Below are 22,765 nucleotides of genomic sequence, written 5' to 3'. Positions count from 1 at the left end.
AAATAAACAAAAATGAATAAAGTTTCATAGTTTAACATCTAAATTGATCACTATAAAAAATTAATACCAAACTAACTAAATATGCATAAAAGTCAATACAAATTTACCAAAAAGAAGAACAAATGTGATGTGACAATTAAATCAACAATAACAAAAAGCACCATTAGTAGGGGAAAAAAGTGGTTGAAACAATAAAAAAAAATACACCAGAAGAGGAAAAAAAAAAAATTGGAGAAAGAAAGAGAGTATTGACCTTGAAATCGTGGACAACTTGAAAAGAATAGGAGAGAGAGGCGGAAATGAAGTAAGAAGAAATTTATATGAAAATTAAAATGGAAGAGGAAGGGTGGAAGTGGATGAAATGTTGAACAAAGTGAAACTGTAGAATTTAAAAAGATATAAAGGAAAAAATTTAAAAATTTAAAGAAAATCAAAAGAAAATTTAAAAAAAAAAAATTTATTGGAAGGGGTGAAAGATTGAACTAAAAAGATAATGGTTGAAAAAGATGAAAAATTGAACAAAGTAAAAATTGCAAAATAGAAAAAGAAAAAGAAAGGGTTTTATAAAATTTATTACATAACTACCATTTCTATATATTATAGATATGTATATATAAGTCTACATATGCAATTTCAAAAAGTGACTATAGGTTAAGTTTATAGCCGCGTTTTTTGTAAAAGTGTTTTTTTTTTTGTAGTGTTTACAACCGTTGAGGCTTCAAGTTTTTAATTGTAGACAATAAATCCGTGTTACGAAAGCAAATTACTCAATTTATCACACCAGTAATCAGTAGTATAACTGTAAACCGTTCCTGATAAACAAATTACTCTTATCTCTGCCTTATACCGCTGCTACTGCTCTTGTCGCTGCCATGTACCTCTCTGGCTCTCTCTCTTTTAATAAATTTTCATTTTCAACACCTTTTTCTTCTTTCAAGATTTCCACAGGGATTAAGGCTAGGATCAGCTTCAACACTACAATACCACCACTACCACCAACAAAAACGTCAAGAACAGGAAATCTTGACATAATGTAAGATGTAATATACCAGGTGCACTAAATAATTTCGCAGAAAAGCACAAAACCTTTAAAAACATGAAAGATTATTCACAGTAGGGATAAATAACTTATTAAACAACAAACCAGAGTCAAATTAAAACATAACCCAGTAGAAATTTAAGAATAAGGAGCTTAATAGGAATGTAACCTATTCAAACTAAAAGCATTTTTATTGAAATGACCTTGAAAAATGCCAAAATTATGGCACAAACAACATACAAAAAGCGTTGTGCTGTCTGCCAAAAGTGAAAGGGCAAAACTTAGGTGGTAAATACAAATGGAAAGAATATGAATTTCATTCAATTAAATTGAGTGAACTACAATACAACACTTACACATGCACATGGAAAATATAAAATAAAAGACTGAGGTTACAAAATATTTCATCGGCGCCTGTGTCTGGAGAAACTTGGTGATCCTGTAGCATGTGGGCCTCTGTAATTTTTGCTGGGAGAATCTATTGATCTGAGAGAAGCATAAGCAGATTTTGCAGCTTCAGGCACCGAGTCTAATGGAATTGACTCCACAAAGCATGCTGTGTTGATACGAGTCCTCTCCAGCTCTGCCTGAAGTAACTCAGAGCTATACTGCTGTGCAAGAGCCTAAAGCATACCAAAAAATATGCTTAGATAGAATATCTAATAACACAAATAAAACGCATAAAAGAATGCTGTAGCAGAGAAGCATTATCACAGCTTCTGCTATTAGGCTAAATCAAGAACCAACTGATATTTAAAATAATTTAACTGGAAAAAATAATGACAAGTCATATGAAACCAGGTTGTCTAAATTCCAGAGACCCTATAATACCATTCTGGTCTTCTTCTTATGTACAAGATAATCAAACAATAATACCATATCTATAAAGCTGACACGAACCTAGAAACCATAATGAACAAGGCTCAGAGCATCCTCAGTGTTTAGGGGTTAGGACATAATACAACAAAAAAAATACACGAGGAATAGTTTCTTACAATCAGGTCATCTGGTGACACAGTCATCCCTAGCTGTCTATCATCTGCAAGTGCATCTTCACTCCCACGAGTTGGCCGGCGATGGTGCCCTGGATTCTCCACAGCCTCAGTCATGTTCTCAGTAGCTTTCTCCAAAAGTACCCCTTGTAAAGACTTCAGTGACTCCCTTGCATCAGGTGTAAAATATGGATTCAATACGGTCTCGAAATATTCAAGCTGCAGAAGATAAAGGTGAAATAATTAACCTTCAAAACATATCGTAGCCATATTTCAGATGGAACAGCTGCAGGTGAAGTAAACAAAATATAAATTTTGTGATGCATGTAACACTTTTTCTTTTCTTTTTTGATAGGTAATAACTATATTTATTGATAATAAAAGTACAACGAATTTACGATAGTAAACTCACTGCACTGAAAAGAATACAAACCAATCAAAAAGAAAGACTAACAGAATTAAGGAAATCAAACAAAGAGTGACAATGCGTAAACCCCCAAATGCGAGACCACTCAAACAAAGTCCTAAGAAGCAAAGACTTCACACAATCAACAAGTCTCTCAGTTTCCTCAAAAGTTCGGGCATTGCGCTCCTTTCAACAAGGTAATCACATCAAACTTCTCCTTTCTCCAAAATTTCTCCCTGTATTAGGGGTAGGGGGTTGACTTCTCTTTCTTCTTTATTTATTTATTTTTGATGGTTGGGGGTGGGGGGATTGGAACCCTGGATGTAACTGTTGAAAACACCAGGAGGCGCAAGTTGAGCTACAATGCTCTTGGCAGGGTTGACTTCTCTTTGAGAATGCATACAACATACAACAACAATGTCTAGTCAAAGTCATAAAGTTTAAAAGATATATGTATATATTCCCCACCCCAACACACACCCCCCCCCCCCCCCCCCCCAAAAAAAAAAAAACCTGGTTCTTGTAGACAGCTAGGAAATTGAACTGTTATTTGTTATATTTCACATGATTATAGCTATTTGAAATTTCAGAAACAAGCAGTTTGATTTTGATTCAGTACTTTACAGTAAAGAATGTTGAACACCATATTTTACCTCAAGCATGAGCTGACAGAAACCATTTGCATCAAGTGACCTAAGATCTTTGGTTTTGTTTTCATGGAAAAGGCTGAGAAATGTATCAATCAGCCCTTCCACAAGAATGCCAAGTGTCTTGTCCAAGAGGGGCTTAGCACCAGCAAAAACCTGCAACGAGAATATTACTTTATTTTGAAAGAATATTTGAGCAAGAGAACTAAACTGGTACTTAATCAGTGTGTAAGACAGTTTTTTTTGGAAAACAAAATAATTGGTTTACTTATCTAAAAGAAAGGTTTATGATAATTAGGGAATTAAAACTTTTCATAAATTTGTGGAAGTATGGCCTTTAAATAACATTTATGTAGATACTAAAGTAAATAAGCAAGTTAAAAAGTCAAAAATTTACCAGCCAACTACATGAACAAGTATGGCATGCGTATCAATTTTTTTACAGATAAATAAAAGGCATGTAGTAACTACCTCTGCATGAACAGATACAAGAGTATGCAGTAACTCCACAGCTGCGTCACGCACACCCTGCAAGAAACCAGCAATTTAATAGTAATAATTTGGAGACAGCAATGTTTACCAAAGAATGTTTTGGAGGAAAAAAGAAAAACAGAAACAAAAACAACTATTATTAGTAGTACTACTACTAACAAATTCCCTAGTTTCTTACTTTGACTGCAGGTGCTGCTCCCCAGTGAACACTAGAATCCAGCAAATAGTTCATGGCAGCTGTTCTGATCAAATTTGCCTGATGGGAGGACACAAAACTGTTTAGGCAATGACAAAAAATTCAACAAAGCGCTGCAGAAAGCAATTTTATGTTTTCAAATTTTCAATCCACATCAGCTTGAGATTGTACGCATGACATTGCAGCAAGAAAAATACAAAATATTATCTAAGGTTGTACTCTGGTAGATTTTACTAAAATTTGCAAAATGTACATTTGTACCGTCTGACAGTGCATTATTCCAGATGAGGCTCAGATGCAAGTCCTAGCCATTCATATCAGCTACTGAGTGCAACTGGCGAGCTCAAATAAGTCCCCCCCCCCCCCCCCCCCCCCCTTCTTTTTCCCCTTTATACTTCTGCAGATCCATAGACTTCCAAACAATCTAAATAAAGAGAGAGAAAAGCGAATCTAGATAATCAGCTACCAGGACACCAAAAATTTGGGACTTCCGTTGGGTGCCAAAGGGAAACGCTTCCGATGAAATATTTGGGACTTCCATTGGGTGCCAAGTTTAAGGAGAGATCAATTTGGAATCCTATTCTTGAGAAGATGGTGAGGAGATTGGCAGGCTGGAAGAGGATGCATTGTTAAAGGGAGGTAAACTTAATCTAATTAAGAGTACTCTCTCAAATTTGCCAACATATTTTCTATCCCTCTTCCCTATCCCAGTGGAGGTGGCTAACCGAATTGAAAAGTTACGAAGAGAATTTTTATGGAGTGGTATTGGTGAAGAACACAAGCTTCATCTGGTGAAATGGTCTAAGGTATGTCTTCCACTGCAGCATGGGGAATTAGGGGTTAAAAATTTGAGAACCATTAATCAAGCATTATTAGGAAAATGGCTGTAGAGATATAGGAATGAGAGAGAGAGATGCTATGGAGGAGGATCATTGAGGGTAAGAATGGGAGAAGTTTTTTTGGGGCGGGGGGGCTGGTGTTCGACGTCTGTTTCCTGCCCCTATGGTCTACGCCTTTCTGATTCACTCATTTTGAAGTGGGTGACAGCTCTAATTTTATTATGACTTGTGTGGGGATTCCCCTCTAAAGGAGGCGTTCCCAGAGTTATTTTTGACCAGTTGGGATAGAGATTCTTCTATGGCAGATTTATTGCAATTCAACAATGGGGTGAAGCATTGGGATCTTAATTTTTCCAGATCAGTACAAGATTGGGAGCTGGATTCTTTGGATAGGTTTATGGATTTAATGTATTCATCTTCTGTGATTGTTAGGGGAGATGACATGATGTGTTGGAAGCCAAATAAGAGTAGGGTTCTTGAGGTAGGAGGCTATTATGTCCCTCTAATTCAATCCTTTTTCCATGGAAAATTATTTGGAGATCTAAGATCCCTCCTAGGGTTGCTTTTTCTCTTGGAGTGCTGCGTTGGGGAGGATCTTGACTACAGATACTTTAAGGAAGAGAGGTATTAATTTGATTGATTGGTGCGTCATGTGTAAACAGAATGGGGAAAATGTGGATCATCTGCTTCTACATTGTCCATGTGGTCCTTGGTTTTTTGTTTGTTTGGTATCCATTGGGTTATGCCACTGCAGGTAATGGATCTGTTAGCCTCTTGGCAAGGCAATTTTGGTTGGCACTGTAATGCTGCAATTTGGAATTGTGCCACGTTGCTTAATGTGGTGCATTTGAAAAGAGAGAAATGCTAGAAGTTTTGAGAGTTGTGAGCAGTCAATCACTGAGCTTAAATCCTTTTTCTTTCTTTCTATGCTGTATTGGGCTAGAACTCTTCAAGCTTTCTCTAGTGATTCTTTCTTAGATTTGTTAAGTATTGTTCTTTCAGATGTTGATGTTAGTTTCTCTTTGTATATGGAAGTTTTGCTGCTTTAACAAAGATTGTTACTTATCTATAAAAAAAAAAAATAAATAAAAGATACCAAAAATTTAACTTTTTACTAAACAACTTCTACAGTACCTATTGAAGGATCTATATTAACAATTCACACAACTAACCAACTTGTTACCCCTTTAACACCTACGCTCCCGGAGCTTCGGATTTTTATCAACTTTATCATGTACTTATATCCACACAAGTGCAGTGAAATACCTACAAGACACGGCATGAGCCATCTATGCTTGTGTGTGAATTGTATTTTGGGGAGGCCAAAGACTTTTCCATATAAATTGAAGAGTTAAACTTATACCTTTGCAAAAGTATACTGAGAAAGGACCTTCTCTTCAAGCCCAGAGAAAGATATCACCAGATCTTGTATGTCACTGTCCTGTTCATCTTTGTCCCTGAAAAAGGGAGGCAAGAAAGCAGGTCATTGAGCATCACCAGGAGAATCATAAAAGTATACACATTTTCAGGAATAAATGATACAGCATGGCACAACCCATCAACTGCTTTGAGGAAAGCATCTTTTACTTTTTCCAAATGAGGTTTACAGGGCTTTTCAAGCATCTAATAATACCCAGGCATATCTGGTTCCCGGTCCCATATGCACCAGGAAATTACGAGAACAAATCCCTGTGGGTTGACACCAAAGGGGAAAAGGAGGGTTTGATCTTGGGCCAAAGCTTCCCAAGGCAACTGGAACTCAAGCTGAAGAGCCATTCAGAAACCCTTCGGGTTAATTGGTCTCTCTAAGATTGGTGAAATGCCACCTTGAGAAGATTTGAACTGAAGGCTCTTCAATCTAGAGAATGGTATCATACAAATGAATCAAACAACATAATTATGTGATCTTACAATATACCCAGCCAATGCTCAACATAAGGCTGGGGACAATCTCACTGACATGCAAATTCTGGTCATACTCTTAACCTAAGTTATAAACCCAATCTACAACTACAAAGGACCTAACTATAAAGGTTAGGTCATTCTGTAGTTGTACTTTGGTTATGTAATGTATTATAAACCCGGTTTAAAATACTAGAATTACTATGTTCATGTGTGTTCTAATAAGTATTATTGTTTACTCAAAAAAAAAAAAGTTATCTTGAGTAACCAGTAAACTAATAAACTGCATGATGTCACTTTGGCCTGTGCTGATCCTAGCCCAAGATGATTATCTTCTGGGTACCAAAAGCTTATCTAAGTCAATTTCTGGGCTCACATCTAATCAAGCTAGCTTTCATAATAAAGCAACGCAAAAGACATCTATGATAAGTTAACATTTCTCCGCTAAGGAAGATGGGGCCGAGTACCTACCTAGACTGCAGCCAGATGTGTTTGTATTTGTTGTACAACTCATAAGAAAGTTCATCTTTGCAATATCCAATATTACTCAAGACTACCAACAACTGTTGATGTGGATCAACAACACCTCCATGTATATCAGATGATAGTTTTTCTTCTAATGCATGGGAGTATCCATCTTGTAAATGAGGGATTTCTTTGCTTGATTTGTTTTGGACAACCTCACTCCCATTGCGCTCCAGGTGACCTGATTAATGTGCACAGATTATTTGTTTTTGGTTAAGTATTAATTTGCGGAAAACAGAAGTGACATAACAGAACATGTTTAAATTACTTTACAAACATAAATTTGAGATAGCGCATCATACCAGCAAAATCCAAGAAACAGTTCAAAAATGCAAGTCTAACAGATTCTTGAACTTCTTGAAGTTGAACAAACATATCTTCCGACTTTGCAGCCTCACTCCTTAAAGACTGAATCATCCTGAAATAAGAAATAATGAGACAGGAACAAGGGGTAGAGTAATAGAAAAATTACTTTTTTCCATGCAATGGACAAAGCAATTCACGGTGCAATTCAGAAGCAATAAGGTTTAACACATAGGAATAAGTATGTCAAACACCAGATATAAAGAATAAAGTTGATATATAAAGTAAAATATTAGACCTCACCTCCGAATTACACTGATATTTTTCTGACATTTCAACATTCTTCAAAATTGAAGTGACACCTTTCAGTCACCATTAAAAGAAAAAGAAAAGAAGTAATGACTTAATATGTGATTGCAGATCACACCCATTCTCTTCCTGTTTATCATAATTGCTCTGACTCTGATGTTCCATTCTTCATGACATTCAGTGGTAATGAACTACAATCATAAAGCAAAGAGCTGGGTACTATCTGCAGGATTTATTATTTTGTCTAACAGTTACATACAACATTACTCTCACAAGGGGGTGGGCCCCATGAGCATGGGTTCTACTCCCATGTGAGAGCGATGTTGTACGCAACTGTTACACCAGATGCCACCTCTATATGCAGCAGCTCTTTTTTTTGTCACTGCCTAGAGATGATATAGGCAGGTGAGGCAAATTCATTTACATTCTCTTTTCTTTCTTTTAAAATTAAATTTTATGTCTTATGTTCATTCTTAATTTTATATTTCCTGAACAGTATTGGGGGATCTATAGTCTGACATTCACTTTGAAAAAGCAATCCAGCTCCAAAAGCTACTCTTCTTTTGTGTGTGAGTGTGTGTGCGCGCGCACTTGTCTTTTGTGCAAGCCCGGGAGGGGGGGGGGGGGGGGGGGTTGTTGGGGACATCTAGAGACTTACAAATTGATCTGATCCATTGCTGAGCCCATAATTGAACGGAATGCTAGAGGCAAGAAAGAAATTGTGTATGGAGATTTATTCCTTTCAAGAATTGATACTGGGACCCATGTTTCATCTTTTGATATCTCTTCAGTTGATGCCCTCATCCATGAACAAAGCCTTAGAATGTAAATCTTGGTAGTCTCTGAATGGAGTGTTCGTAGTGCCATAACTGTTGCATAAAGAAGACAAAAAACTCCGAATAATTTAGAGATTCCGAATAATTTAGAGATGTCAACATATTGCAGCTTAATAGCTCATTAAAAAAATAATAAAAAATAAAACATATTGCAGCTTAATAGACAGCCTAGATACCAGCAGTAGGAGGAGCTGACTCCTTGACATCAAAAGCTTGGCATGCTTTAGATATTTCCTTTACAGCATCACTCATGTATGATCGCAGAATATTTGTCTCTTCAAGATCACGAAAAGTATTAACAACCTGCACCAACAGTAGATTCATTTTGAACCACCTGCCAAATATATGGACTGAACACAAGATACAATAAAGCACTACCACAATGATTGTAGAGTGGACAGAGAACGGTGCTAAATAGAAATCTGAAACCAATTTTTGCTTCAGCTGAAATATACAAATTTTGCATCCCAAAACAGTACCAGAGAATAAACAATTTTTTAATCAAACAATCAGACTAAACTTAATTGAAGTATTCTCAAAGCAGTAACTATCCAATTCCACAACCATCAATGTAGCTCATTAAACTGACACTTCAATCCAATGCAAAAGGTGATAAATAGTCAGCCAGCATACTTACTTTGACTTCATATACAGAGATCGTACTTCGTATCATTCCGGAAATTTCATCAAGAGAATGACTTGAGTACTTCCCGTCTCCAACTTTTTCCTCAGTTTTATTTGCTGAAGTGTTAGCATTTGATTCAGTGGAAACTTGGGAAGACTGAAAGAACAAGATCCAGAATCAAAATGAAGACCAAAATCATCTCACATAAGAGACGAGGAGATAAAGGGATTTTTAGTTAAACATAACAATAATTTTTTGCAAGAGCAAGAGAATGGTCTGTCATAACAACAAGAAGCAGTATTTGTTAATGCAACAATAAAGGTCTAAAGATCACAAAGCAATAGGTGTAATTTTTGTATTATAAGCAAATTCAGGCAGCTCAAGCAGGAATAAAATTTAGAAGGATGAAGGTGCAAAATAATGTCACAAATAAGTGAGCATCAATGCTATGATAATTTTAAAAATTAAATAATAAAACCTTTAATTTGTCAGCAATGTTGATAAAAGCGTTAAGCGCACTTAAGCGCATAGGCCTCTTGGAGCCCGCAAAGCACAAGCGCATGCCTGATTGAAGTAAAGCGCATAGTTTTCAAATATAATATCTAATAACTTATGATAGAAATATTAGTAAAATATAATAAAAAATAATAACCACTCAAAATTTGTATATTTTACCTATTAGGTAAGTGCAATTGTATAATGCTTGTAAGTTCAAATTTTACCTAAGCTTTTTATATAATAAATTGAAAACAATTATCAATGGTCAATATCATAGTAATATAGTCATAGAAAGTTTAAACATGATATTTTATATAATTATCTTGTGCTTTATAAAATGTACACAACCAATGATGGTTATGATCAAATGATGTATATGGTTCAATCAAGATACATAAATCTAAAAGTCAAAGACCAAAAAGCACAAGAATTGTAAATTAACCTTGTTTGTACCTTATGACATGTAAATAAAAAAACTGATTGTGTAATACAACACCCTAAGGATAGTGGTTGTGTAGTAAATCATTGGTCCATATCATTTCTTTCAAAATCAAGAAATTAATTTTGATGATCCATATTTAGCAATAAATAAAAAAGTGTGCCTAGGCATGCACTGTGCTTCTTCAAAAAGCTCCAAAAAAGCGTGCCTAAAGAGCACTTCATTAAATGAGCTTTTTTTTGCCTAGTGAAGCATTGATAGCTTGGAAATTCGATCTTTGAGCTTATGCGTGCCTAAAAACAACAATGCTTGTCAGTATGAATAACTACTAATACAGCAATGATGTTCTTCTGATTAGCTATCTATATACGCTAATTTGAGTTTGAGCCCTAAGCATATTTCTAGGCATTCTAGTGAGTCCTTTAATTTTGACTGAGTTACTCAAATGTATCAAATGATAATGAACTAGATAAGTACCAAGTTCCACAGAATTTTTTTAACAAGTAAAAATAAGTTCATTCAAAAAAGAAACAAACCAAAGTACATAATGCATCATGAATTTTACATCTTTGACTTCCACAACAATTTTACTGCCCATTGCCCATTTTCCATAGAATGCAAAGTTTACATTAACCCATAATCGTAGTCACTGACTGCAAGCAACAACAGACCATACTAACCTGAACAGTAATCATGTCAACTAGATCCTATTTGTCAAAAATCTGAAAAACAAAAATCTTTACAGACAGTGACTTATCAAAAATCTCACTCAGAAACTAAAAGGTATAATATACAGAGTGGCAGAAAATTACAGCATTAAAATCATATATGGGCTCATTGAGCTTAACCTAGTTGACATTTTTTTTTTTTTTTTCTGCTTATTTTTTTTTTCCCTTTCTTTTGTGCTTCCTATTTATGTATACAGCCCGCGTACTTTGGTAGCACTTTCTTAGTTTTTTAATGAAATTGTTTACTTATAAAGAAAATTAAAAAACAAAGTCTATTCTTGAATTAATGAAGAGATCTTCATACCATTTTGAAAATTTGAAACCATACCTAGTAAGCATTAAATACAAATGATTTAAGCTCATTATACATATCATACTTATATTTAGAGTTCGGCGCCTTAATTCACTTTGGCAAGCATCTTTTTGGCACTACAAAGACTTGGCACCTTAGGGTTTCCTTTCGCCTTTGACTACATTGGCCATTTATCAAAACATTTGTCCATTTCATTGTCCACACAAAAAAATGCAACCTTTTTTGGAGCCTCTTTCACCAAATAGTCTTCCAAGTAAAAGGTTATTCCATTAGAAACTCTTAAAGCCTCATAATAAGAGTGAATATCAAACTTACCATTCTATTCAACCTCTACCTCAAAAAATTAGGCCCTCAACGCTTGGAATGTTTGAATACAGAGTATCAAACAAATAGTCAACTGATTCCTACTCCCAAGTCCCAATCATTAAAAGCTTGAAATTTGATCGTCCACACGAGGGTGTCTCCTTCACTCGAGTACTCTAGAAAAGAAGGTATAGAAGCATCCACATCCCATCACTTGAGTACACTTATTATCCAAATTTGATAGCCGAATGTTTGAGGATGTTGAAAGACCTCTTGATCAATTGAAATCCTTGCTGATTCACACTTTGTTTGATTGGTCCTGAGCATGGGGTTTTACTCATTGTACTTCTTTTCTTGAGTGTCAAAACTCTTTTAGACCTTCTATCTAATCTCCTTGTAATTTTTAAAGTTTCCTTGTGTTCATCATCATGAACATTTAAGTACTTTTCATCATCAATAAAACCTTAGGAGTTTGAGATGATTACACGTGTACTATGGGATTATTGATTGTTCATCATCATCATCATCAATAAAACTATAGAAAAGACGAATATTGATGATTATACGATGATGAAAGGTTTAATCCCATAAACCTTTTCTATTTTTTTCCCCACTAGGTAGCTAGAACACATGCACTTGTATGGGATTACACACATTAACTCACCCTTTACCCCATATTTGTGTGGGGAGGATATGCTCCAAAGATCATTTGCCCATCAGCTGATTACTAATGTTAATACAATAATTGACATGATTCAAAATGTCCATGTGCCGCAAATGAAGCAACTAACTATAGTAACCAATGCGCTGCCAGACAAATTGAAATGTATGTTAGCTTATGTGATCAGTACGTTAGCAACTAACTATAGTTGTGACTGCTTCTATGTTAGGGCAACATTCTCTTCTTATTTAACGATTTACTGGAGTTGTAACTGCAGCTTTTGGAAATTTATTGAATGACATTTCAGCTAACGTTTTTGGTTCTTTCTCTGCCTTTTATAGATTAAGTGTGAATGTTCTGGCTAATTTTATAGCTTGAACTAGCACTTTGATTTCCCTTCTTAAACTCTTTTATTCTCTAAATCATATACGGATTACATCAAATTGCAATTGTTTATGGGGCTATGACTTGGGGGTGGTGGTTGTATATATAGATTGCATCAAATTGTAACCAAAAGGTGTATAAAAAACAAAAGAAACTAGATAAAAGAAGAAAAAAATTAGAAATATGATACACAATGCTCCTTGATTTCATTCAAATCTAATTTTAAAGGATAAGTTCTGCCTAAAATTACATTTGGATTCCAATTTACATATAAAAGCTTTCAGAGAAAAAAAAATTATCAGAATACCTTAGCAAATTTCCCGCTGAAAACAGAAAGTGCTACTTTCCAGAAGGCTGGTATGTGATGGATAAGTACAGCAGTTAATCTGCGGATATACCTTCCTCTAAGGGCATCGACTTCTTCACCGGAAAAATCTACTGGCTGAGAATCGACTAGAAGATTGGTGTTCCCAAGATTACTAGAATTGTCAACATCTGACTGACAGTAGAAAACAAAAGCTAACATCATCATTAGTACTAGTCAATTGGTTGGCTACTTTGCTCCAATTATGGTTATACTTACAGACTGATTTAAGGCTTGTTGAATCTGCCTCCACCTTGCATCAGAAACAGCTCTTTCACGGATCTCATTATGCAATGTTTCCATGTTTGCCTCATGATCTAAGGTGCACTTCTCAAGCAAACCTCGAATTCTGTGATTCTGGCAAAGAGACAATGCTAGATATTCAGCAAGTTTACTTTCCAATAGCAATATTAGCAAGTTTACTTTCCACTTTTCAAATTACTAGCGCAGATGGAGAGCAAGGACAATATGAAAACATAATCAAATATGAAGGGCTCAAAATGAAAATTTTGAAATGTGAAGGGCCAAAATGAAAACAACCCCAAACTTAAAGGGCCAAAAGTGCTCTTTAGTATTTTCTTTTCCCTTTTTTCTTTGAAGGGAGGGTCAGAAGAAGGGAGAGAGGCAACCTATTAGTTGTAAGTGGTCAGTACTGTTGTAAGTTAAAATGTTAAGTATAATGTTTTATGAAGGAAAAAACTTCAACCATATGACTTAACTAACTTCAGCTATTCAACTAACATCAAAAAATCCTAAGAGACATTACTGGTTTAGAATAAACACAATCTAGGAACATGGAGATTAGGTGAAAAAAAAAAGAAAAAAAATTGAAAACTGTGGCACAATCACAACTTTGCTGACCTGTATAGTTAAATAATGCCATACAGGATCTGACTCAGGTTCCAGCTCCAACAAAAGCCTTACAGTATTTTCAAGCTACAAGAAGCATTGAAAGTTAATTTTTTTGAAAATTAAGTAATGCAATTTTATTGATAATGCAACATGCTTTGTGTTCACAATGATGAACAAAAAGAGTCATAAAAAATATCAATTGGAAGAAGCATTGAAAGTTATAGGCAGCCACAAAAGGAAAAGGGCCACAAAGTATTTGGCTTTGCACAAAGTGGTACATAAGAAAGCACATAAACAATATAATAACAAGATATTGGTATCAAGTTGTTCCTTACTTAAATACACACACATCATCAATCATCACACCTAGCCAAACCATCACATCCACAAGGTCATAGGTGGCTAGAAGATGCTCAGGCAACACCCAAGCCACAAATCATAGGCACACAGCAGGTTGCCCTGGTTGTTTCTATCAACCAGGTCCCAAAGTGGTCTATTCAACTAATCAGCAATGAGATCACATAAGCCAACAACCAACAGGACCAACTGATCAAAATTTATTCAGAAAAATATATAAATGGAATAATTTTGAAGCATCTTTGATAAATTAGTATAGTTATAAACTGAATTCATGTGATCATTATTTTAGAGTTATTAGAAGACACATTATAAGTTGTCAAACTTAAAACTTGCATTTAAATTTTTTTTTTTTTTTTTTGGTAATATACTTTTATTACATTGTCTTGGAAAAGTCCAGGTGTTATTAAATGCAAATTATGATGCCAAATTGTATGTTTCTTCTTATGCTTTCCCTTGGTAGGCTAAACATTACCTAGATGCCACATGGGACTGGCAAAACTGTTAAATACAAGTATTTAAGTATTGGTATAGAAGTGTAACTGAGTCAAGTCAAACGGAGTCTTAATCTATTTGAGGTTAGCTTGATCATGGGTGAAAGTGTTCAGGCCTGGCTTGTGCTCGACTTCTCAAGTCAAGCTGTACTAGCCTTGTTCAAACTTGGCTTGAATATGTTAGCCATGAACTCAAGCTTGGCTCGATTCAACTCAGTTGCAACCAAAAAAAAACAAAAACAAAACAAAATAGTAGATCTGAAGGGTGGGAATACAGAAAACACAACTTGCTGCACCCAACGGAATAAATAAAGCTTTTAAACATCAAGCTACAAGATTAATTCCCAAAAGATATCCATGTATGATAAGGGGAAAAACCCTTAAATTAAAATCATCAAAACAATTTTATCAGTAATTGAAAAGCCAGAAGAGAGGGGGTGTTAAACAGAAATCTAAAAAGGCTTGGTTCCTTCTTGATTTGTTTTTGTTGCACAACTGATCACCATCTCTATTGACTAAAAAAGACCCCATGTCTGTTTGCACTAAAGAGGAAAGGGGCTGAGAAGCTTTGGTGGCTCCAGAGAGAGAAATGAAAACTAACAGAAAGACAAGACGCCTTTGATCAATGGTTGCATGAAGCCGTATGTTTTGAATCAGAATGAAGAGGAGGATGTTTGATAGAAAAGAAATTCCCTGTCCAGGTAAGTATCTGGTAGAGGGGCAGTGAGAATGAATTGGCAGTACTTTATTTGGCAAACAATGGTGTAAGTCATAGAGGGCCCTGTCCAAGCTTGTTGCAAGTCTAATGAGTCTTCTCAAGTTTAGGCTTCACAATTAATCCTCAAGCCTTATATTCACAAGCTCGTTCATGAAGAAAATAGTTTGCTTGAGCTCAGTTTGCTCATAAAACAAGTTTAATAATAGGGCTCGATCTTGGCTTGCTTCTGTGCATGCTCAAACATAAATAAGCTTTGTTCACCAAGTCATGCCCAAGCTTTTCATGAACAGGTTGGTGCATTTACTGCTCTAACTGGTCTAATGAAAATGGTATTCTATGTAAAAATATATAATTAATACATCTTAAAAACCCAAGCAGGAGACATCAGGTTACTTCAACTTTTTATTACTTCCAGTTCAGCATCACCAGCAAATAGTCAAAAGAAACCAAAAAGTACAAAACAACCTTACATTTGTGAGGTCTATTTGTGGATCTTCCATAGATTTGTAAAGCATACTTTTGAACTCATTCATCACTTTCTCAACCTCTTCAAGAACGCGTTTTAGTATTCCCACCTGAAAGTGACTTATAACCGTAAGTATATTTACTTCAGTAGGAAAAGAAAACTGTCGAGCAATTATTTTTTAAATTAGTGGGTATAAATAATTTCATAATTTTGTTTTAACTGAAATATTCCTCATGAAATTAGCTAATTCCATAGTATACTATGACACAATGATAGTGAGCATATGTAATAGAACTACACCAAAACATCTAAACTACGACCCAAGATGAGGTGCCTTACACAACAGTTAAAATTTTAAGAAGAAAAACAGGCAAAATTTTTCATTTCAGATTATAGATGTTAGCATTTACAACATTCATGATTATAATTATAAACATAGAAACATGATTTATAATCAAATCAATTTTAAGAGATCTATTCATTGATGAAGGAAAAGAAAAACCAAGTACGGCAATTTGATTGAAGATAAAATAGAATCTTAAGCAGGGATTGTGATGATAAAGAAAGAACATATATTATAGAATGGAAAAGGGGCAGGGAACCCCCTAGACCCCTAAAAAACAAAAAACCAATACCAACTCTTATTGGTTACCTAGTTTTAGAAATAGGAAACCAAACCTTCATTTTAGCACATATTCTGGGATACATTCATTAACTTAACGTTGTGTACAACTGTCAAAATGACAATGTGATGCTGCATAAAATCAGTCAAGTATCTTGTTCTTTTAATGACAATGAATTTTAAAAAACATTAATACATTGACAAGGACATTTGCAAATGCACATAAAACAGATCTTGGAAAGAAAAAGGATGATGATGGATAAAAACGGAAGAAAGAATTTACAAACATATCAAAACTGAACTTCAACCAACAGGTTAATTGATGCTTAAACGCGAGATCATAATTTTTTTTTTCTGCCTTGACAAAAATTAAATTACTAGATGAATATAAATTCTTGTATACATGAGACGGCAGGGCAATTGACTTCGCCTTCTTGTATTCCCTTACTGCCAAGTCATATTCACCCTTACTAATGCTCCCACGAATTGTACTTGGCAAGTTGAATAATGTCCGAAACCTCTGTAGCATTCCTTGGACAGACCTGATCTTCTCAGCTTGATCCTACAGCAGAGCCATTCAAAAAAGAGAGGGAGAGAGAGAAATGCAACAAATGTGATCAGTGTTGCATCAGATGTTATATATTTCCAATCCAATCAAAATTTGAATTTTACAAACCTGTCTCTCAAATAGAGGCTGAAAAGCACGATTGGCCTGCAAACTTACTCCTCGAATGCAATTAAACAAATGAGAAGTCCCTGAACCTTCAGGATCTTCTTCTATTCGTTTCAACTTTGACTCAATATCTGGAACAAGAATTAGAATTCCCCAGATCAAAATCAAGAACTAATCAATCATATCAAAAATTTTAAGCTTTACACACATATATGCACAAAACAGGAACCTGAGAAGTTTGCTGGCAACACAGCATTCTATGTTCAATTATGAATGTTAAAACTTAACACCATAACAAGTGACACGAAATGGATGCATACCATCAATTGTGGTTTTGCATGAGACAAAGCAGTCAAAATTGTCTTTAACCAATTGTTTTCTCTGTTGAGTCCTTCCTTTGAGATCAGTCTTCAAAGCAAGAGCACCACCCTCCAAATCTGCTGCAGTTGTATCTTGGTGAATTCGGGATAGAAACAGCTTTGCATCAAATTTCTCAGAGAAATACATCAACTTCTCTGCAAATATTTGCATCAAACATTATGTCAGCCATAAGACCATAGATGGAGAGGTAAATATAACACTCTTAACTTATGTGACACAGAATGCAGCAATCAGTATAAAACTTCCATGTCATCCAAAACTAACAAGGGAAAAAAAGAAACATTGTTTTCCTGTCAATATTATTGTACATTTCACTCTATTATAATAATAGATATTGATTATATTACTGCTTATTTTTATTAGAAAAAGAGCAAAATAACCTAAATTTTGTAAAAACTATAAGATATGTGTGTTAAAAATATCCACTACTTTCTAAAGAATTACAATCCCTTGAATTCTAAAAAATATGCTTATGCATCAAATGTGCTCAATAGTATGCATCAAATGTGCTCAATAATATGCATCAAATGTGCTGAATACAATGAGAAAATGCAATACCTCGAAGGCTGCTATCCAAAGGATCTTTATCCAACTTTGTTGGAGAGCTTTCTGATGTGTCGGTGATCAGCTTTAATGATTTGTTGTCTATTATTCTGTAAGAACAGCACAAACTCAGGATAGTGGAAGTAAAAATAAAAGATAAAAAGTTTTAGAACTACTGACTTCCGTCTGCCATAGGAAAAGTATCAGGCTTGTGTTTCTATTAGATTCAATTTTATTTAATTGCAAATAGTACAAATTAGGTTGCCTTGCCTTCAAATGAAAAATCAACAACAAAATATTATAAATTCAAAATCCTTTAAACATCAATGCATATCCAGTAGCTCAACATGATTAAAACAGTCAACTAGCAGAAACTTGATATATTAAGGAGACACTTTCATTTGTGCAAGATATACTAAGGAGTCACTGAAAACAGAGGTAACATGGCAAACAAAACAAAGTGAAAAATTTTTCAAAATAGATTAATCATGTAAGGCCAGAAGAAATCATGATTCTGTAAACCAAGATAGGCATTACACAGAAGATTTTTACCCAAATCCTAGAGGATCAACACATTCCATGCCACGAGGGAATGACTGAAAAGAGGTAAACCCCTTTCTAACAACTACTGATGCTTTCCGCTCGAATTTTTGAGCCACAGGTGCTGTTCTTGTCTCCCGCATTTCCCGAACCCTACGAGAAAGCTGTCAGAGACACACAACCAAACGGTATCAAACTAATGGTCCATAAAATAAATTGACAAAAAAAAAAAGGAATAAAATATTTAAAAAGAAATCAAGTATTCTGATGCACATTATACTGTCATTTGGAAGGCATTCAATACGAAAATACCTAAAAACTAGTTTTTGGGCCTTTAGTTCAGGATATCAATTATTTTATTTTATTTTATAAGTATTTGAAAATAAGATTTAAAAAAAAAAAAAAAAAAAAAGTATCAGCCTTGTCACTGAGAAAAATATCACTCAGAGCTAAAGGCAGAGTTACAAGTATGGAATAAATACAAGTAACATAAAACTTCAATATAGCCTAATGATAGATTCCATTTTTTTCTTTTCTTTTCTTTTCTTGGGGGGGGGGGGGGGGGGTGGGGGAGGGGGGGAGGAGGTACAAGGAGTTGCACGTTGCAGACATCAAAATAAGCAATAAAATAATAAAGACTCAAGTAACATTGAAAACAATAACTTGGTGTAGGAATTATTTATTTTCCAAAAATAAGCCAATAATATCTCATATTGACAAAAGGAAATTTTCTTTAAATAACCTATTACTCATTTGTCTAAAAATACAGCCATTGTGAAAAATAAAACTTATGATTAACTCTCCCATTAAGAAGACATGAAGTCAATGTAGTCTTTTTTGAACATATTTTTAGGGGAGAAGCAATGCCTTTAAAATATCAAATGAGAGTACCATAGTAATTTAACTGAAAACTCTACTTTCCTTACTCATGGTAATGCATATGCCATTTCTTCTTCTTCTTCTTCTACTTCTTCTTTTTCATTTAAATCTACAATCCCACAAAACTAAGGTTTTGTGAAAAAAAATATGCTTACTTGACTATATTGTTTTGTGAACATTTGGATGTCCACAGGCATTTAGGCTCCCAAGAGCTTTTGCAACCAAGTGTGGGAACGATTTAGAATCCCAACCACATTCCATGGAATCTGAAAATATTCCACAAACCAAACCTGACTTTAGGGTCAAACTGGCAGTGTATGACAATGTTTAAGTGAGGTTTGACAAATTTGCTTCAGCCAGTTTTGAAAATGTTTAAGTGAGAGTACACAAAGGCCCGTGTTTGGATTGCATAGGACATGGTACAAGGTCTTTCTGGAAACTCAACAACGTCCAGCACCAGCTCAACCTTACTTAAAGAAATGGGAGGACAAGTCCATTATAAAAAGTAGTATATGAATGTAATAAATGGATAAATAATTGTAAAATTGCTCAAGACATTGATGGTTTTGCACCAAGTCACACAGATGTTTCTAGGTAGATGGCAACTTCATATCCATTTCAACCTTAAATTATAAATTCTCCAAGACAAATGGCAATTATAATTCAATGGTAGTATATACACTTTAAGGTAGGCAAGGGCAGCTGAGTTTGATTCTGGCATGATTGGAGGTGTGGAGAACAACTGTCAAGGATGGTCTATCTTAATTTGTATGATTGTTCCTTGGCTAGAGATGCTTCAGTAGATCCATGTGGGGGAGACAGCATGACAGGGAACAAAGGAGTTGGGATGTAAGTTTCATGCAGGACTTTAATGATTGGATGATAGAGGTTGTCACCCCTTTCTTCAATCTTCTTCATTCTATTATCCCTCTTAGGTCAGGGTAATGAACAGGGATTTTGATGTCCTTTTATGATGCTTAAGGGGTCTTTGTGCTATGATTTTCCTTGGAAGAGTATTTGGCATGTTAAAGCCCTGAGACGGGAATCTTTCTTTGTATGAACAGCAACTTGGGGGAAGATTCTTATGTGTGGTAACCTCATTTAGAGAGGATACATGTAGTAAGTTGGTGTTTACTTCACTATAGTGTTGCATTTGAATTGTGAAGCTTTGCTTTAGATCTTTTGGGTTTCAGTGGGTGCTGCTAGAAAAGATTGCTAACCTTATGTTTGGTTGGCGCAATTGGGTAGGCAAGCATTCTCCAAATACTTGGAACATTGTTCCGTTACGTTTGATGTAGACATTATGACAGGAACCTTTTTTTTTTTGTAATTTGATAATTACAATGGGGGAGAGGGGATTTGAACCTTGAACATATTCATCACACATTTGAGGATAAGCAAAATCAAGGCCACAATTTTTTTTTTTTTTAAGTAAATAAATAAATTGAAAATCAAAAAAGAAATACACTGCCCAAGTACACAGGCGGTATACAAACAGCACCGCAGGGGGGAAAAAAAAGGCCTCGGTGTGGGGTTTTACTAACAGCAACTCTATTGCTGAGTTTTTCGAATCAATAACCTTCTGTACATAAACTGTGGTAATTCTTTAGGCTACTTTGTGTTAATCCATGTACATGAAGTAATCTTTTGTCAATATAATACTTATTTACTTATCAACAAAATTTATAATTCAATTCAAATCATGCTAAAAGTACTACAATAAAACGATTTTCCTAGTCAACTTTCAGATTATTGAACTAATCTAAGCCACATTTAGTCCATTCAAGTAACAAGTTCGATGATTTGACAGCTAATAGCAGTAGAAATAAATCAACAAATTGAACTGATCAAGGCTTATTTTCTTCGAATTTAACACCAATCCCTCACTCTTATCTCAATCTCAGTAGAAAATTCATACAAAAGCACATCAATTAGAGAGACTCACCTCGGCCTCGTCGACGTGTTTCCAGAAAGAAGGCTCGTCGCCGTCCCAGGTGACGGCGGCGACATCGTCATCCCTAGACCGAGCCAGGGAGCCGCGACCGCCGGCTCCCGATCCGCGATGAGGATGCTGATCTTTAGTGGAGGAGTCATCGTCGCCGCTAGATATACTAAGCATCTCCACTTCCGAATCATCGTCCTCCTCCACCACTAATCTCCGCGCCGCCCCCGCCCTAGAATTAGCATTCGCCGCCACCGGCTTCTTCGGCGGTTGTTGCGGCGGAGGCTGCACGTAATTCACCACCGGCTTCCTTGGCTTCTTGTTGTTGTTGCTGCTATTGGTGTTGGTGTAATCGAGATCTCGTTGCGCTTGTTCCTTCAAAGCCATCTGGAGAAGCTCGTCCTCGTCGAGATCATCGCTATCGCTCGACATTTTTCTTTCTTTCTTTTTGGGATTTTGCTTTGGGAGAGAGAGAGAGAGAGAGAGAGAGAGAGAGGGTTAAATTCTACAGATCGAGAGATCAATTTCAAAAATATAAAGCTGGTGTAGCTTTGGCTCAATATGTGGCTCTCTCAAATGATGAACGATTCAACGAGCCGAGGTGTTTTCCATTAACATTTCAATGTTAAAACTTAAGACATTTCCTTTCCCTTAAATATAATTCGGGGAAATGATACGGTACGTTATTATTTTTTTTTTTTTGAGAAAGAACGGTACGTTATTATTGGTTGTTAACTTGTTACGGGTTGTGGAAAAAATAACCTATGTTGTTGATTCAAATTAAAATAAATAATAACTTAACGCTTACAATTTGCTATGAACACAATTCCTTCTATAATTTGAGATCAAGAAAATAATTCAAATGAGAATTTTTTTTTTTTTTAAAATAAAACTAAGTAGAATTTTTTTTTTTAAGTAAACAGTAATACTTATTAAAACACACATGAAAATAAAACTAAGAAAATTGAGTTTTTATATATATTTAATTACTAATTCTAAATTTTAACTCAAATGCTTATTAACATGAAAGATTAGTAGACTATATACTAGTTAAATTTTTGTTAAATCTCCTTTTCAATTAATAATTATCAATTTAAATTTTTTTGTTAATTTTATTTTGAAAATATTCTTTATTTAGAAACAATTGTAACAAGTATGTATCTATATATACACACACACTAGCCCCACTCACACGTAAATGCTATGAGACTTTATTTTTGGTCTAATATCGTAATTTTCCATTCATTTCAATTTTTAAATTATGACACATCCAAATATTAAATAAAAGAAATCGATGAGTCTTGATAAAGTTTTTTTTTTTTTTAAAAAAGTTGGAACATGGTCTTGAAGGAAATATACAAAGTGGACTGAGAAGGGTTTTTTTTTTTTTTTTTTTTTTTTTTTTTTAATTTTGAATAAGTTTGTTTTGAAGAAATTGATTAGTAGGGGAGTATCCTATTTTGTAAATATATTAAGTGGAGTTGGAGATATATTTTT

The 22,765-nt window shown here is 34.9% G+C and overlaps 1 protein-coding gene across 1 annotated transcript; it reads right to left on the bottom strand.

Annotated features, from left to right (window-relative positions):
• Positions 1-1,209: 1,209 nt before the first annotated feature.
• On the bottom strand, positions 1,210-21,900 carry LOC126713451 (exocyst complex component SEC5A-like). Its single transcript, XM_050413203.1, has 21 exons — positions 21,272-21,900; positions 18,460-18,611; positions 17,923-18,017; positions 17,304-17,498; positions 16,987-17,114; positions 16,714-16,872; positions 15,693-15,797; positions 13,663-13,737; positions 13,021-13,158; positions 12,745-12,936; positions 9,124-9,267; positions 8,663-8,789; positions 8,309-8,519; positions 7,341-7,456; positions 6,985-7,219; positions 5,975-6,068; positions 3,755-3,832; positions 3,556-3,612; positions 3,091-3,240; positions 2,035-2,250; positions 1,210-1,662 (listed from the first exon to the last, which is right to left on the bottom strand). Exons 1-21 carry the CDS (start codon positions 21,698-21,700, stop codon positions 1,444-1,446), a joined length of 3,315 nt encoding a protein of 1,104 aa, XP_050269160.1. The 5' UTR covers positions 21,701-21,900; the 3' UTR covers positions 1,210-1,443.
• Positions 21,901-22,765: the final 865 nt, after the last annotated feature.

This window comes from Quercus robur, chromosome 2 (assembly GCF_932294415.1).
Source record: "Quercus robur chromosome 2, dhQueRobu3.1, whole genome shotgun sequence".
Taxonomy (NCBI): Eukaryota; Viridiplantae; Streptophyta; class Magnoliopsida; order Fagales; family Fagaceae; genus Quercus; species Quercus robur.
The sequence above is the reverse complement of the archived record's forward strand: the minus strand, read 5'-3'. Positions and strand labels throughout refer to the sequence as shown.

What these genes read in the sequence shown, in the direction of transcription:
- LOC126713451 (XM_050413203.1), bottom strand. Translation starts at nt 21,700, where the DNA reads ATGTCGAGCGATAGCGATGATCTCGACGAGGACGAGCTTCTCCAGATG. An exon ending in TCTCTGTATATGAAGTCAAA is followed by an intron (nt 8,790 to 9,123) that starts GTAAGTATGCTG and finishes CTGTTGGTGCAG; the next exon opens with GTTGTTAATACTTTTCGTGA. An exon ending in CTGTTTCTTGGATTTTGCTG is followed by an intron (nt 7,220 to 7,340) that starts GTATGATGCGCT and finishes CACATTAATCAG; the next exon opens with GTCACCTGGAGCGCAATGGG.